Raw genomic sequence first — 16,160 nt, forward strand, 5'->3', positions numbered from 1 at the left:
TATGATTTGAATCTCGATCAAATGAACGTCTAGTGAACTTGCTAGTACTGAAACTTTATATGCTGATTTCCTTGCTACTACCCCTCCTTAGTCAACATCGCTAGGATGCGTTTGTTGGTTTTCTACCGCGTCATGCATCTCTTCTTCCTCGTCTTCGTCCTCGGTAGCCGTTTCGTACATGGTGACGTAAAATTCTCCATCGTGCTCGAAAAATTGCAGGCTTTCGTCATCCATAAACCCGTCGTCTTCGTCAAGCTCCAGATCGAGCTCCATGTCATCGTCTTCTTCCAGGTCGTCAACTTCGAAATCATCGTCCGTGTCAGCCAGAGCATCAGCCTCTTCATCGGTATCATCGAACATTTCCATGAATGGAAGCCGGCGACCAGGCCGCACAAATTTGTGCCTCAGGCGATGCAGATCCCGCCGGGTGCTACTTAATATCTCGCTGATGTCAAGTTCGCCTAATTGATCCGTTTCAGGGGGTGGTACACCAAATTTCACTATGTCGCCCGGATTTACTATATGCCGACGAAAGCCCACTTCATCGGCATCGTACACACAGTGAACGACTGGAACACGTTCGTTGTGGAGATATGGAGGTATCAGACTTGGGCTCTTGTGCAACTCTATCAGCATCCGAAGATTGATGCCAGCCTTGAAAAGCTTGTATGCCTTTGCATGCCTATTGCGAAGAGACTCAGCGTTGCAGATATAGCTTGGTTCAGACAGATCGAGCCTACGCAATGTCAGTGGATGCTACAAGACCGAGAGGCCTCTTCCCCAAAGTATCGCTATCATTCTACAACTTACCAGATATATGAGGATTGCATAAGTTCAAGGGTGTCGAGGGAAGGGAGCGCAGCGTAATGATCAAAGTCGGGGGGGTGATCCCAAAAGTCAACAGGAACATCCCAGTGCCGGCGGATTCGAAGGGTCTGCAGTCGAGGAGGAGCTAGATCGCGGTTCATTACAATGGCTGTATGCAGGAATGAAGTCGTATCGCACTCCATGTAGTCAAGAGCATGAAAGTTGCGCATGCCATCGCCGGGAGGTCGAACACTGCGAAATATATGCGGGCTCGTATCTAGATGCCACCCAGGGTCAAGGTGTGTAAGTCTTTCTAGTGAATGAGCAACAGCCGACAGTGCCTTCAACGAAGCACTTGGATCTCTAGATAGAATAGGTTTGGCACCCCGCGACCGGTTGACATTGAAGACATTTTCACCGAGCGTCAATGACTTGAGTCGTGCTGGTGTGCGCAGGATACTGAGCAAGCTCTTAGGCTGAAGCTCGCACTCATCAAAATACAGCGATGTTAGTGGTGTTTTGCCGACATGTGTGGCAAGTTGTGGAATTTCTGCATCCGGGAAAGCAACGCAGGAGACATGAAGGTGGCGAAGGGTGGGGTGTTGAAAGAGACAATGAAAACCATTGAACTCCCAGAAATCCGTATCAGCACCGTGCGAATGAATCGTCAGACGCTCTAGCAACGCAAGTCCTACAGTCCGCTCGACATGCTTGCCGAGGCGTTGTTCTGCCAGAATGTTGTCTGCTTCTCTAGGGCCTTCTGCGCATGCAGTGTCCAGTGCGCGTCGGAAGCGCTGCATATCGCCTTCAACCCAAGCCTCGCCGCCAGCACCTTCCCAATGGAAATTATCATATGGACTCTCAATGTGCCAATCGCGTAGATTGACCATATCGGCAACACATTCGTTGAACGTTGCCCGCAATTCATCGCTGTCTTTCAAATCCCCTGGCTGGTATTGATATAAGATTTTCAGTGTTTGTACGGCGCGGATGCGCTCGCGGCGCAGCGTGAAGGCTGAGATGATGGCATGGAGATTCTTGACCGAGAGCAGCTCGACTGTCTTGTAGAGTCGCTCTTCAGCCAGATGCTGCATGCTGCGACAAGTCTGGGCGAGCGCACATAGAGCCTTATTGCTGCCTTCGAGATGGTCGATTACGAGAAGGGCAAGTTCGTTGGGGAGCCGCGAATTCGCGCTGCTAAGAGAAGCTGAAGCCATGCCACGCGATTTATGGCCTGTATACGGGCGTATATCGATGGGTGGTCGCAATGTTGATGGCCTGCTGCCTAGGTGTAGAAGATAGCACTATTTCCAGTCAGGAAATGAGCTCCGAGGGTGTATACCAGCAGGCTGACAAAAGTACGGTACCTTTACTCACCAAGCAGCTCCTCTTTAGTATTGATTATTTAGGCTCGAGTATACCCCTCATAACAAAGGAGCTGTTCAGGACGCGAATTTGGCCAGCGCTATTGAAATTATGCAGGGACGAGCGATGGAGAGCCGACTGCGGGGTTGCATGGGCACTGGCCAATGACGTCGGCGCGTCGTCAAAATCCCATGCACATGTCAAACCTATGCATTCTCCTGGAATTCACATGGCCTTTGGCATAGCTTCACCTTCACCTTCACTTTCACTAGGCTGCTCCATGATGTTGGTACCACTGATTGACCCCACCAGGGGCTGGCACAGACTGGACAACCACTCCGACACCAAAGGGTACACCAAACACGATGGATCTTGACTTCTATAGCTCCAGTGAGAATAGAAAGCGTACAGCAGAAGACACGTCAACGAACACGGAAATATCTACATTGGATTACCCGGATCCTCCGCCCCGCGTTCTCCGTCGCCACCATCACCGGCATCGCAATGCTGCTTCCGAAGTGTGGGGTCTAGACATTCCCTCCTCTCAAACGGCCTCGCCCCCTAGAAATGACACCCAAAAGCGACCATTCAGCGTCTACAAGGCTATCCTCCGGCACAACAATCTCTTCTTCCAGTTTGCTCTCCGCCTGCCGTATTCCTCACTCATCGACCTTTACGCCATTGACAAGGAGTTTCACTACCGCGTCAACAAGTACAGCGTTTCACTCATCCACGACTATGCCCGTCGCCATGCCCCTCTGGCTGGCCATATCTTCAGCTGGGTGCTGTACCCGCAGCTATGCATCTCAGACCCGATGCTCAGACCAATGGACGAGCGACAGTGGCTAGCGCGTGATGTGCCCGGCTTCCGCTGGGTTGGCATGATACTCTGGCGTCAGAACATTGTTCGATCCATCCTTACGATTCTCAGCATGGAAGGACACCGAGTACCTGCCGCATGTGAAGCTACGCTCATGAAGTTCTGGTGCCTCATGGAGATGAAGACTACAAAGCTGCGCCTCTCTTTCCTCAAAGATAAAGAGATCTGGTCTGATGCCGACATTATCAATTTTCAGCTTTTTCTTGTGAAGCTCAATATGCGCTTTTCAGACCCTGTTTTAGGAAATGGCTGTTGTCAGCTGGCGTCTTTGCTACTCGGCCAGAAGAGTTTAAGCACGCTGTGGAAGGTGCTGAGTGGCAGGCTCAAGTTGAACTACAATAGAGCAAGCCATATGGTGGCCAGGACATTTCACGAAGCTGATCTTGATATACACATGCATGTTGTGGTTGAAGAGATGACGGCTGAGGAGTTTGATGCACTAGGTATTTTGGCTCGTGAGGGCTGGCACAAGGACGGTACCAAGATGGAGCACGCCGTCGATATGGTCATTTCCGAGGGTATCAGAAGGAATTTGCACGTGCAAAAGTACTATATGGATTTTATCCTCTATGGCTTCATGGATGAGAGGACCGGGAAGAATGTACCTGTGCCGAGACAGTTGAGGGGTGAGAAGAACGTGAAGCTCCCAACTGAAGGATGGCCAGAGAAGAAGGTGAGAGATGACACTATCAAAAAGCTGGATGACCTTTTGGAGGTTTTTGAGGCCGTAAAAGAGGATGAGGTGGATACCAGCACTTGATTTCCGAGTACACAAAAGCTCTAGGAGTCGAGGCGACGAGGGCACAAGCTTTAGTAGTATAAATTTCGAAGAGAGGGTGATGCAAACACTTCTCATCCTCTTCTTCTACACACGATGAAAAACTACGATATAATACCACACGACCCATGACTCACCTTCCCCCCAACGCCAAATACTCCCCAACGACGCCCCTATAATCTCCCGGCATGTACGCCGTAAACCTCTCCCGCCACCAACTCCCCTTCCGCTCGTTACTCACTCCCACATCCTTCAACAACCGATCCACATACGGCAGACAGTCAAAAAACATATCCGGGAACCTAGCCCCGAACCCCCGACTGTAGCGCCACCTGCTGAACTGCGTGTGCAATACTGTCTCGTACATAATGCGCTTGGAGGCTGCAGTATTTTGGAGGGCTGGGATGCGGTCGTCGAAGTAGGCGGTTATCCATAATGCTTGGGTTTGCGATATTATGGTTGTGGCGGGGCTGCGGTATGCGCCTGCGAAGGCGAGGGTGCGGGTTGGGATGAATGCGGGTGGGACTATGTAGCGGTAGAGGCGGTAGGGTTCTTGCTGGGTTTCTTTATCGGTCTTTTCTGAAGATGCATTGCGTGGGGTAGGCTGGTTCTGGAGTTTGGGGAATGTAGCGAAGATTTGAGCGTCGGCGGCGCGGATGTGGTCTTGCGGTGTTTTGGGGGTGTGGCCGGGGAGACCGAGGTCCTTGGTTGTTTGGAAGTCGAGTTGAGGTGTATCTTTCCAGCCTGTGCCGCAGATCAGGACGTCGGATTCTATTGCTGTGCCAGTGGAGAGGTGGATGGTGTGGGGGGAAAGGTACGAGATGTCTGCGATGTGGACTCTGATCATGCCGTTGCGCACGAGTTCGAAGAAGTCGCTTTTGTAGTTGAGGAGACCGCGGTTTGTACCGATGAAGAAGACGTCGTCCCAGGGTTTGAGCTTTGCAGTTTCGGGATGGGAGTCGTAGCCATTGATTTCTTCAGTTGCGTGCTGCATCTTTGTGAAGAGGGCACCTGAGATCTTCTTTCCGAACCAATGCTGATGGAAGAAGTTGCGGATGTAAGTGAAGCCATCATCCCACATGCTCGGGCTAAGCCATGTAATCAGTCGTGTTTGTATAAGTAGCTCTGGAATAATCTTTAAAGGCGTCAGACGGTTCGGCATCATCCAACAAGGGCCATGACCAGATTCCCGGATGACCCAATCCACTTGAACTCCGGCAGAGGCGTACGCATATGCAATATCCCAGGAGAACTTGGCACCACTGAGTAGAGCAATCTTCTTGTACGGTCCCAGTCCACCCTCAGCTTTTGCGAATTCGCTTGAGTGATATATTGGTACACCAAAGGTTTCCTTCCCATCGAGTTTGGGCATCGAGGGTTCAGAAGTCAGTCCTGTTGCAACGACTAATCGCGAGGCCTCGATTTGGTAATCCTTTTCTGTCGAGTTTGTATGTTGTGAGACGGTTAACGTCCAGCCCATCGATCCTTGGTCCACGGCTGATTTGACACTGGTTTCGAGACGAATGTGTTTGGCCAAACCAAAAGTTTCCACGTAGGTGTGCAAGTACTTGTTTACATGTTCTCCGGGTATATGGCCGTCTACAAGGTCGAAGCCCTCTGTATCCATGGGAAGGTCGCTAAACTTTACCCGAGTCAGCTCCGTTCACCATGCTTACTGGAAGGCGCACATGTACCTCAAAAGTGCGGAAATGGTTATTTGTATGAAGTCCCGGGTACAGTCTTTCTTTTGCCCATACACCTCCTATGGAGGGGGACTTGTCTAGAACCAAGATTGACGCCTCGGGGTGAACATCGCGATATGTTTTGGTGATGACTAGGCCGTGTATACCTGCACCAACCACGACGAGATCGATTTTCTCAATGTCAGCCATAGCGATGGATACCGAGTGGTGTTATTTTGCTATCGATGTGAAATGCGGGCATTGCGCGATATATCTATCCAGTCTGACTGAATGTATGGCTTGATTGAGTTTCGCCAGAGCTGACTGAGAGCTAGAACGCCCCTTGTCTCAGGCCAGGGGCGGCACCGGCCCATCGTTCAATAGTGTGCTGGCTGAAGAACCAGAGACGGGTGACTAGCAACCGAGCGCACTCTAAATGAATCTTGGAGCCCAAGGCTTACCGCAGAAGCGAGAAATTCATCATCGACTCGCTCTTCCAGGCCAGCGTGGGCATGATTATGTGGCAGGTGCTTGGAGTCCTTGTCAGCATTGTTTGGATCTGACCAGCGCAATGCTCGCTGTGGCGTAGGGCTCAGATAGGTGGCCGCACTAGTACACAAGACTAAGTGGGGAATATGAAGGTCGAGGCAGAGGTGGCTTGGGGCCATTTGTTCAAGCCATATCTTTGCATGCCAATCACCTACTCTAGATCAGACGTGTTTTCGCCACCTGATGAAGTGTGATGACATTTGATTCTTATCTCTCACATGCACAAACAGCTTGGCGGACTTTGCGCATCGCATCAGCAGTGCAAAGTGATAGGACACACAGAACCTTGAGGTGAATTGAAGAACAAAAACATAAAAGGTTGGAGGATACGCTGGGAAAGGTGCGTGGTAATACATGCAGCTCTAGCACAAACCCATTGCACCAATCATGATGTGGTTCTGGTACTTAGCGACCAGCCGCTTACTCTTTCCGTTCATCACAGTCCTTCGCGAAGTATTGAGGTGCCTTTTCAGAGCATGCTGCTATTCGAGTACAACAATGAAACGGATGTCATCGTGATTACTGACGGGGCCAGTCACGTCTCATACCACTCAAGCTTTGTTAAGCACAGCTAAGCATGAAAACACTTAGCTCTTTTTTTCTTTTGTAGTACCAAACATGAGCTTACCAACCATTGAAATCACATCGCATGCTGGAGTACCGGCTCGGTAACTTGCCGCGGGAAGCAGCAGCAATCAAAGGCTAGATAGATGGGGGATAAAGTGCGTTGTACCATCACCTCTTTCCATGTTGTACAAGGCGTGATAAACTGGGGGAAATGCGCATATAGCCCGGAAAGAATGGAGTATCTTTGCGTTTGAAGGAGTATAGATCAAGAGGTCATTCCGACGAGGAACGGTAGACTGGCTGCGAGGTTAAGCAGGAATTGACTACCATCCTTCTTTCGAACTAAACAGCAAAAAAAGGCTAGACGCAATCGCTCGGCATGATGATCCATTTCTTCTTATGTGTTATACACGCCAGTTTCTCCAAGTCTTTTCCAATCGTACAAGAGGCAAAATCTACATGGCAACTCTCAAGCATTTCCTCGACACCCTCTTGGGTATCCGGCATTACTACCAGTACGGGTGCGAAATTTCTTCGATTAGACGTTGATCATTTTTTGGTAACTGCGAGCGAGATTGCATACAAAAAGGGCAGGTCCTAGATGGCATGCGATGCCAACATTGGATGTTTGACCATGCGGACATGGGATTCGATGAGGTGAATTCTTATGATGCAGGAAACGAAAGGATTATGAGGTGTTCGCATTATTTCTGTTTGTATCAAATGGCGAGAGCATGAAATGGCATCCAAGGGAGCCTTAGGGAGCTCAATTTTGTTTATCGTCTTCTATGATCAAACCATCTATTTGCTTGAGAGGATCTGGATCAACAGTAGTGTGCTCTATACCTACTAACCCCACGAGAGCCTCATCATCGATATAGTCTCTTGTTTCGGGGTTTGAGTTTGGCTGCTGACCATGTGCAGCCTTGAGCTTCAAAATGTCACTTTCACTGAACTTTTTGAAGGCCTTCGGATTCTTCTTTTCCTTCTTGGCATGTGACTGGCTCTTGAATTGATAGCCCCTCACACGCGGTCCTTGGCCAGTCTTTTCGGGAAGGGCGGGTTCGTAGTAGGATTCGAACGCAGCTACATCAGTGTCAAAGGTCCCAGTCTCGATTGAGGCTCGCACTCCAGCAAAGAAGGCTGAGAGGATGGCGTGATTGTGCATCTGAATCAACACCCAACCTAGCATTTCCTTGGCAGCAAGGAGGTGCTGGAGGAAGGCGCGGTGATGCTTTGTACAAGCATAACAAGTGCAGCCATCTGAAAGTGGGGTGACAGATTGCGCATGATGGCCACCCCACATATCGATTCCTAAAGAGCGGCGGGTGTTATCGCTCGACTCGTTCCTGGGCGCTGGGAAGGTGAAATCGAGCACGATGCCAGCATCCGTCGCATCATTTACAAAGGGGACGGTAAATATATCCATGCCAAGGCTGATATGACGGAGAAGCTCGTGGGGGGTGGCTGGGGCATGGAACGACAATCTGGGAAGATGGTGCAATTGGTCTGGGAGGTCATCAAGTAGATAGGCGTCGTATATGGCAACACCACTGATTTTGTCCATCATATCGTCAAGTAGATGTTCGAGATACCATGACTGAAGGTCACGCTCGATGGGCAGTATGGGCGCGAAAATGGCGCAGCCTTTGCCTTGATTATCCACTGTACTTTGCTTGACAACCAAGTCGCGCAGCCAAGTCTCAGTTCTGTCGCTCATTCTGTCCTTGCGCTTAAGGCTCACTGATTCCTGGCCAAAGGGAATATCGGCCAGCCCGATAACAACATCTGGCTGTAGCTTACTCGTAGCAGCGGCATAAAATTCCGATGAGACAGCAGTGAAGCCGACTGAAGTCAAGAGGCCTACTTCTGTGTTTGAGTTTGCGTGGGGGCTCGGTATGGGCGGATTGCGACGCGCACCCAGGACGAGGAGCGTCTCTGGAGGAAGGGCGATGAAGCTGCGAAGTGGCTCGGGAACGTCATACTTCAGTACAGGCGGTGTTTTTTGAGGGTGCTTTTCCACGACTGCAAAGAGTCAGCCATGTGCTGGAGCTGCTGATGGCTGCGCTACCCACAGTCTTCGAGGGGAACATAGACGCCCTCTAGCCCGACTCTTTTCTGGAAATTATCTTGGGAGATGTGCGGAATGATACCGCGCGACGTGCTGCCGATGAAGCCGGGGGTCAGTATCTTGTTGCGTCCTGGCACCGACAGGCGGCCAAGTCGTGGAGCCAGGGAGCCCGCTGCCTTGAGAAGCGTGAACTCGAGCATCTCGGCTGGCAATTGGTCTAGCTTCTGCACTGGGCTTTCAACAGACATCGCGGCGCTGAACTACGATTCTGTTAGATTGAGAAGCCGGCCCTACGTCCTATCACACGTCTAGAGGGGTTGCGGTGCACAGTGACTTTCATGGCGGGGCATCTTCATCCTCGTCGGCCCACCCCGCTACAAGGGAGCATCGAAATTGTCGGTGCGCGCACGTGATCACGCGTAAGACCACGCGTTTCTTGCTCTTGGTGTGATTACATAATCATTCCATCTGGTGTTGATTGAGACGATCAAGCTAGTCCAGTAACCACACCTGCTACATATGTGCATATCTAGTAGCCCAGCTTCCTCGCTCTCTCCTCTCCCAAGATATCGACCAAGCTCACCAGCTTGAAGCTCGCCTCCTTCGCGGTCCCTCCCTCAGCAAGCTCATTAGCGTCGTCGTGCGTAACAAACAAGCCGCTTGGAAAGTCCTTGTTGAGTGCGTTGCCCACCGCAGCAATTCCGTCCGTATTACTTACATGATCGATTCCCTTTTTCTTGTTGTTCACAATCGTGAACTTGCCAACGTACGCGTGTGGTGGTGCCCGCTCATAGATGATGTATGACGAAATTCCCTGCGATGAGACCATGATATAGCCACCGGGTCCAGAATTAGCAGGCACAAGCGTGAGCCCCTCTACGTCAGCCTGGAGGCCGCTCTCATCACCGATCTTGGCGATTTGGACACCCGTCTTAGAGCCATTGGGCTCAGCCTCATATCGCCAGATCCCTAGCCCTTCTTCGCCAATGAACACGTATCCAGCGCTGTCATCGCTAACGCAGCCTTCAACCTGACCGCCGGAACCACCTTGGAATTCACGTACGAGGGTGGATCTCAAGGTACCATTGGAGCTGCTCGTAAGCTCGTATTGCAAATACTGGGCTGCTTTGTTGTTCACGAAAAGGTACTCCTTTCCTGAGACCTTGGACCGGTAGTTGCACGACCCGTACGGTTCGTAGTCTTCAGGGAGCGGCTGAATACCCCCGGATGTCTCACTAAGATAGCCTGTACTATTAACTTCCACGAGACTTGATCCTGTTAGCTAATGTCTCTTGACTACAGCTTCCCTACTTACCAGAGGGTGTTGTCACCACGGCACGCAGCATATGCAAGATCCACTGTACGATTACCGACTGTAAAGTTGTAAATAATATCGACGTTGTTCGGTTCGCTCGCCGTCAGATGTTGTAAGAGCTTTCCTTGCAAATCAAAGACACCAAAGCCCTCGCCTTCCTCGGATTTGGTTGTAGTGATAACCTTGCTTTGATCCGGCCTGGTGGCATGTATCCAGATCGCTGGGTCATCGCCGTCGCCACCGTTAGCTTCAGTCTCGTATTTGGCTTTGACAGCTAGAAACGAGCAATCCGGTCCTGCCCATGAGTCTTTGCAGCTGCATACGTTAGGACCAACACAATCTCCCTGTCCAGAACAGTCATTTTGGCAGACCGTCTCAGAACAGTCCAGACCAGTGAATCCAGGGAAGCAGGAGCATACTGCGTCATTCCGAAATCCATTATAGGAACAATCCTCCGAAATGGCGCTCTCGCAATCCCTGCAAAGCTTACTTGCAGGACTGTACTTAGTGTTGGGTTGGATACCTAGGGAGGCTAGAGCACCCGAGAGGGAGCCCACAGCAACGCCAGTATCTTCCTCTCCCTCGAAGGCAAATGCAATAGCACCAGAAGGATAGCCAGCAACGGCCGATTGCAGAATGGAGAGCCCTCCCTCGATGGATAGCTTTGATATTCCACTCAGTGCAATGCTTCCTATTAGTTTCACTGTTGCATCATACACATCAAGCGTCGTATCATGAGCAATGAAAAGGTAGTCCTCAGAGATGCCGTGGTACGTAGCCAGGCCAGCAACCTTTACATTGCTGGTCACAGTTTGGATTGCCGGAGCTTCGGTGGTCTCCGAAGCCTGGAACGAGTACAATGGCCGGTCCTCGGCTGAGAAGAAGACTTGGCCATTGGAAAGAACAGAGCAACTCTCGCCCTCGATATCAACAGGAAAAGTTTGAATCTGGAATGAGTCAGCTTCAGCATTTCTTCGAAAGAATGGCGCAGATGGTACTACCTCCAAGATCTCTGCTTCGTCTTTGTTGTCTCGAATCAAAAACTGCACTACCATTTTCTTTCCGAACAGGAAAATGTAGCTTTCCCCACTCTTTGCGCTACGCCAAGTACAGGCAGTACTCCAGTCACCAAGTTGAATCTTGTTGTTGCTTTCGAGCCTCTTTCCTGTTTGACCCTCAAAGATCCTAATTAAGGAGTCTGGCGCGGGTATATTGACAATGAGATCGTTGCCACCAATGTCGTGAACTGGTACCGCTATCTTGGATCGACCACTCTTGTCATGGAAACTTTCTATAAGAGAAGTTCCGTTTGAGAAGGCAAATGATCGAAGACCCCCATCTGCTGCACTGCCATCGTTCACAACCAAGCGCGGTGATGCGCCATAAATGAAGTTGGTGTTGTCTCCGTCGAAACCGGTAGCTGCAGGAACAAGAGTGATGTTTGCATCCTGAGCAGAAACAGACGAGATGAGGCCTGTTGCCAAAATGGCGCAACCTGGGGAGACTCTCATGTTGAGACTGGAGATGGGCGGGTCAATTGAGGGTGAGCAAACATCATAGCATGAGCAGTAAAGCCCATCTTAAACATGCGCAAATCCCTTGCCACCCTTGCGCACATTCAATGAATGCAAGCAATATCCTGAGGGCTTCAAGGCGTTATTGCCAAATAAGGATCCATCTCCTTGCTAATATAACCCAAAACAGCAGTTGGGAGTGCGGTGCATGAAAGACCAATCGATCCACCGTGGTGGGACGGCCAATAGCGACGCAGAACATGACAACGTGAGAGACCGGGCAGAAATGTTTCATCAGTACCATATGCCAGCAACACTCGAAACAGGTCATCAGATGTCACGACACGGGCGGTGCCACCCTTATTTTGACTGCACGCAAAAACCCCGAGTTCAGAGGCAGAGTTCTCGCTGCCTGTGCGCAGCTGGTGCAGTCTTCCTTGAGCCCCCAACTCGGCACGTGACACTACTCGCTTCCGCTAAGTATGCAGGGTACTAGAAGACATATGTGACTTTTGCGTCACTCGCGTGTTTCTCTCAAAATTAGTGACTCGCCTTGCTCAACAACGCGGTAATGTTTTTTGTATCTTGTTGGTCGACCGCTGCACTACTTGCACGTCATTTCGACTTCCGGCAGCCGTATGTCCCTATTAAGTAAGGCATGCATCCTAGCTAAACTGTAAATCAACATGTGCCTGCTAGGTTCTAGCATACGCAGCCTGCAGCTGTCAAAATATGATTCAGGGTAGGACTTCCAGCACAATAGAGGCTCTGATGGGGACCTATTTAAGGGTTTTCTTCGATATGCGAACACGACAACCTGAGCAACTCAGTGCATGTGCGACAGCGAAAGATGAAATGCAGTGCCCAAAACTCATCCATTTTGGTCCGCGACGATATTGGAATACTTTATAAATATTTCTACTTGTCGCTCTACGAAGCCAGGGAATGCGAGCACGATGTATCGAAGAGACATATTAACCAGAGATACCAACACAAAGAGGCAGACATCTGAACTACGACCAATCAAGGCAAAGAAACATATGCAACATTCTTGCGGTACATATTCCCCTCCAGTTTTTGTCCGCTCATGCTGTACCTAAACATCGACAAAACCCTGGCCAGACCGTCCCTGTCGAACTGGAATCGTAAAGCTAGTCGATTTGCTTCCATGAATAAGAGCAGGATAACTTAAGCCCCGCCATACGACCAAAGCATTTAAAGCAGCACTAGTCAAAGCCTATGATTCAATCGTTAGTCTATTCTGTGCCACTCGACGCTGGGTGACGATTGCAGTTGCAGAGGTCAACTTGATTCAATCAAAAAATCGGCACAGAACTTGAAGAACAAACACAGTTGTTCTGCTTCCAAGACTAGTTCACCACAGGAGTGGAAGATCTTGATTAACACTGCGGGGCTTTTCTTGTAAAAGTCATACCTTCTGCCGATATCCAATCTACAGAGCCTGATAATCCCGTAAACACACCGATCATGGAATCGTTTCCTTGAGGAGTTAGATCATGTTCCTCTATATCGTGTGGTAACAGTTAATTTTGGATCACCAGTTAGAATATCTATGCTACACGTGGCTTTGTGCTTTACTTGATTGAACAACAGAGATATGGCATGGAAAGACACTAGATGAAGAGGTGGGCCCTATGTTGAGGTTGATTGGCCATATCCTGGCTACAAGAGTAAATGGGCTGTTCGTGACGTCTGAGCGGCACTCATATCAGACCTCGTAAAAACATCGGGATGATATTCTAGCTCATTCTCAGAGGGTATCTTCGAGTTTTGGCCTCTGTAATTCTTTTCTCTCTTGGAGAGAACCTTCAAGACACATTCAAAATAATCTTTTGAATGCGCTCTATGTCATTGAATGAGATAATCCGCTGCATGTCTCCCCCATCGTGCTACTCTATCTCACGCCATGCCTGTACTTCATTATTTATCTTTGATTGTTGACCCCACAAAGTACTCTGTCGAGCACACATGCCACTTTTGCTGCGGCCTTGGAACAACCGTTCCAAGCCTCCACGTGCGACATCCAAATTAATATTAACAACTCCAACGTAATACTAAAGAAGCTTAGTTTAAGCTTTCACCAACCTGCATCCGCCCCACATGCTATAGTGCGCCTATTATGCGCTAACCCCGCACTGCACCCCAGCTCTACGGCTCTTGACTTCATCTACCGGAGTATTGACTACTTGGCGAAAGCGCTCCAATCACGAAGAATACGCACCTTCACGACTCAGGAAGTAATGACTGGAGTCTATGGAAAAGTTGGTCATACGATGCTGTAGTTCCTTGGGTGCCATCACAGTTAGACTTTTGAGATATATTCGGATTGTACGGCCCGTTGAGTATTCAGCCTAGTGACTGGGATCTCCACCCAAAGAGTGCATTTGATGAATTGTACCAAGAAATCTTCATAACAGCTCGTTCAGAGGTGTGTTGGCACGGGGAAAAGGATGGTCTGAGAGCATATATAAGACATGAACGTTCCACTCTACAAATGCAGTCACTACCGCTTCCAAGCGCTCAATCTCAGCCAACAATATTCTAGCCATGTCTTTTGTTTCTGTCACCGCGGCGGTTCTGGCCTTCTGCGCTCATAGCGCATCCGGATGGGTCATTGGAACACAACAGACAGAGACGCACCCAAAGATCACATGGCAGCGTTGTACTGGCGCAGGCGGAACGTCCTGTAGTAACGTGAATGGAGAAATCGTCATTGATGCTAATTGGCGTTGGCTTCATTCTACCGGGGGCTACACGAACTGCTACACCGGCAACGAGTGGAACAAGACAGCCTGTCCCGACAATGCAGCGTGCACCAAGAACTGCGCGATCGAAGGCTCCGATTACCGTGGAACTTATGGTATCTCGACGTCTGGAAACTCACTTAGTCTCAAGTTCATTACAAAGGGCCAGTACTCGACTAACATTGGATCCCGTACCTATCTGATGAAGGATACCAACAACTATGAGGTAAAAAACCACTCCACTGCCTCATAAATCTAGAAGACTTTCTGACTTGCAAACCTCTGCACCTTAGATGTTCCAACTTATCGGCAACGAATTCACTTTTGACGTCGATCTCTCACAGTTGCCATGCGGTCTGAATGGCGCTCTGTACTTTGTCTCTATGCCTCAGAAGGGCCAGGGAACACCGGGCGCTAAATACGGAACAGGTACAGAGTATGAAGGTACAAGACGTGCACAAATCACTTACAGCCCACAGGATACTGTGATGCCCAGTGCGCACGAGACTTGAAGTACATTGACGGCCAAGCCAATGCCGAAGGCTGGACTGCCTCATCATCCGACCCCAACGCAGGCATCGGCAAAAAGGGCGCGTGCTGGTATGTCTATTACCTCCTCCTAGCAGTCATGTCTAACAAAACTTCAGTGCCGAGATGGACGTTTGGGAGGCAAACTCCATGGCCACAGCCCTAACCCCACACTCCTGCCAGCCCGAAGGCTACTCCGTCTGCGTCGACGACCAGTGCGGCGGTACCTACTCACTCGATCGCTACGCCGGAACCTGCGACGCCAACGGCTGCGACTTCAACCCCTACCGCGTTGGCGTGACCGACTTCTACGGCAAGGGCAAGACAGTTGATACCAGCAAGAAGATGACAGTCGTAACGCAGTTCCTGGGCTCTGGCAATAAACTCACGGAACTCAAGCGCTTCTACGTGCAAAACGGTAAAGTCTTTGCGAACCCCGAGCCTACTGTTCCCGGCATGGTAAGTTGCTATATCCGAAAGAGAGGGATGCGTCAAGCTGATAGTTAGGTAGAAAGGAAACTCAATCACCCAGGAGTGGTGCAACACGCAGAAGGAAGTGTTCCAAGAGGAAATCTACCCCTTTAACAAATTCGGTGGAATGGACTCGATGGGTAAGGGTATGGCGCTGGGCATGGTCCTCGTCATGTCGCTTTGGGATGACCACTACGCCAACATGCTCTGGCTCGATGGCAAGTACCCCGTCGATGCTGACCCAGCGAAGCCAGGTGTGGCGCGCGGCGCATGCGAAGCCGGTAGCGGTGTGCCTGCTGATGTGGAGGCCAACAGTCCTAACGCTCAAGTTGTCTTTTCCAACATCAAGTTTGGGCCGATTGGAAGTACGTTTGCGCAGCCTAAGTGAGGGTCAAAAAGAAAGGGGGTGGGTTTGGGAGGTGGCGGAAAAGCAGCAGCCACGTAAGATGCTTTCTATGGTGACGCTGGAAGGGTATGCAAGTCTGGTCATGCCACCGTTATTCTCTCGTTTGTGGCTCAGCTGGATTTCCCACGTTTGTTGGGGTCACGTTCGCTTACATTTTCTCCTTCTGATTTGTGATTCGTTAAGGAGAATTAAATTGCTGGCAGTATTGTAATCATCGATCTGAGCCACATGGCAAGTGACGCATCATGTTTCATGCGCTGTTCGGGACTCGTTTGCTGCCTTATTCCTCTAATATGTTCTCTTATCCACTCCCAGCTGCATCATAACGTGACGGATAAGCGAGTCGGTCAGGCAAGCGAGTCGGTCACCCTACCAACTTTGCGCACCTCTGCGGGCATATATCTCAACAACACAATAGTATAACAAATATAGAGTAACAGAGTGAATTAAGCAGTACTATTA

The 16,160-nt window shown here is 50.0% G+C and overlaps 6 protein-coding genes across 6 annotated transcripts; 2 read left to right on the forward strand and 4 right to left on the reverse strand.

Annotated features, from left to right (window-relative positions):
- Positions 1-87: 87 nt before the first annotated feature.
- On the reverse strand, positions 88-2,024 carry COCMIDRAFT_5948 (uncharacterized protein; the record flags this gene model as incomplete). The annotated part of the gene is made up of 2 exons (XM_007690480.1): positions 88-736; positions 811-2,024. The coding sequence occupies 2 exons, from the start codon at positions 2,022-2,024 to the stop codon at positions 88-90; spliced, it is 1,863 nt and encodes a 620-aa protein (XP_007688670.1).
- Positions 2,025-2,537: 513 nt separating this feature from the next.
- Positions 2,538-3,812, forward strand: COCMIDRAFT_26963 (uncharacterized protein; the record flags this gene model as incomplete). Its single annotated transcript, XM_007690485.1, has 1 exon — positions 2,538-3,812. The coding sequence occupies one exon, from the start codon at positions 2,538-2,540 to the stop codon at positions 3,810-3,812; it is 1,275 nt and encodes a 424-aa protein (XP_007688675.1).
- A 151-nt stretch (positions 3,813-3,963) lies between these two features.
- On the reverse strand, positions 3,964-5,722 carry COCMIDRAFT_97295 (uncharacterized protein; the record flags this gene model as incomplete). Its single annotated transcript, XM_007690517.1, has 2 exons — positions 3,964-5,472; positions 5,525-5,722. 2 exons carry the CDS (start codon positions 5,720-5,722, stop codon positions 3,964-3,966), a joined length of 1,707 nt encoding a protein of 568 aa, XP_007688707.1.
- A 1,672-nt stretch (positions 5,723-7,394) lies between these two features.
- On the reverse strand, positions 7,395-8,947 carry COCMIDRAFT_97211 (uncharacterized protein; the record flags this gene model as incomplete). Its single annotated transcript, XM_007690518.1, has 2 exons — positions 7,395-8,653; positions 8,704-8,947. 2 exons carry the CDS (start codon positions 8,945-8,947, stop codon positions 7,395-7,397), a joined length of 1,503 nt encoding a protein of 500 aa, XP_007688708.1.
- Positions 8,948-9,228: 281 nt separating this feature from the next.
- Positions 9,229-11,525, reverse strand: COCMIDRAFT_97291 (uncharacterized protein; the record flags this gene model as incomplete). The annotated part of the gene is made up of 3 exons (XM_007690519.1): positions 9,229-9,967; positions 10,015-10,961; positions 11,013-11,525. 3 exons carry the CDS (start codon positions 11,523-11,525, stop codon positions 9,229-9,231), a joined length of 2,199 nt encoding a protein of 732 aa, XP_007688709.1.
- A 2,571-nt stretch (positions 11,526-14,096) lies between these two features.
- On the forward strand, positions 14,097-15,680 carry COCMIDRAFT_97205 (glycoside hydrolase family 7 protein; the record flags this gene model as incomplete). The annotated part of the gene is made up of 5 exons (XM_007690520.1): positions 14,097-14,519; positions 14,587-14,722; positions 14,773-14,893; positions 14,941-15,280; positions 15,333-15,680. 5 exons carry the CDS (start codon positions 14,097-14,099, stop codon positions 15,678-15,680), a joined length of 1,368 nt encoding a protein of 455 aa, XP_007688710.1.
- Positions 15,681-16,160: the final 480 nt, after the last annotated feature.

This window comes from Bipolaris oryzae (assembly GCF_000523455.1).
Source record: "Bipolaris oryzae ATCC 44560 unplaced genomic scaffold scaffold_79, whole genome shotgun sequence".
Taxonomy (NCBI): domain Eukaryota; kingdom Fungi; phylum Ascomycota; class Dothideomycetes; order Pleosporales; family Pleosporaceae; genus Bipolaris; species Bipolaris oryzae.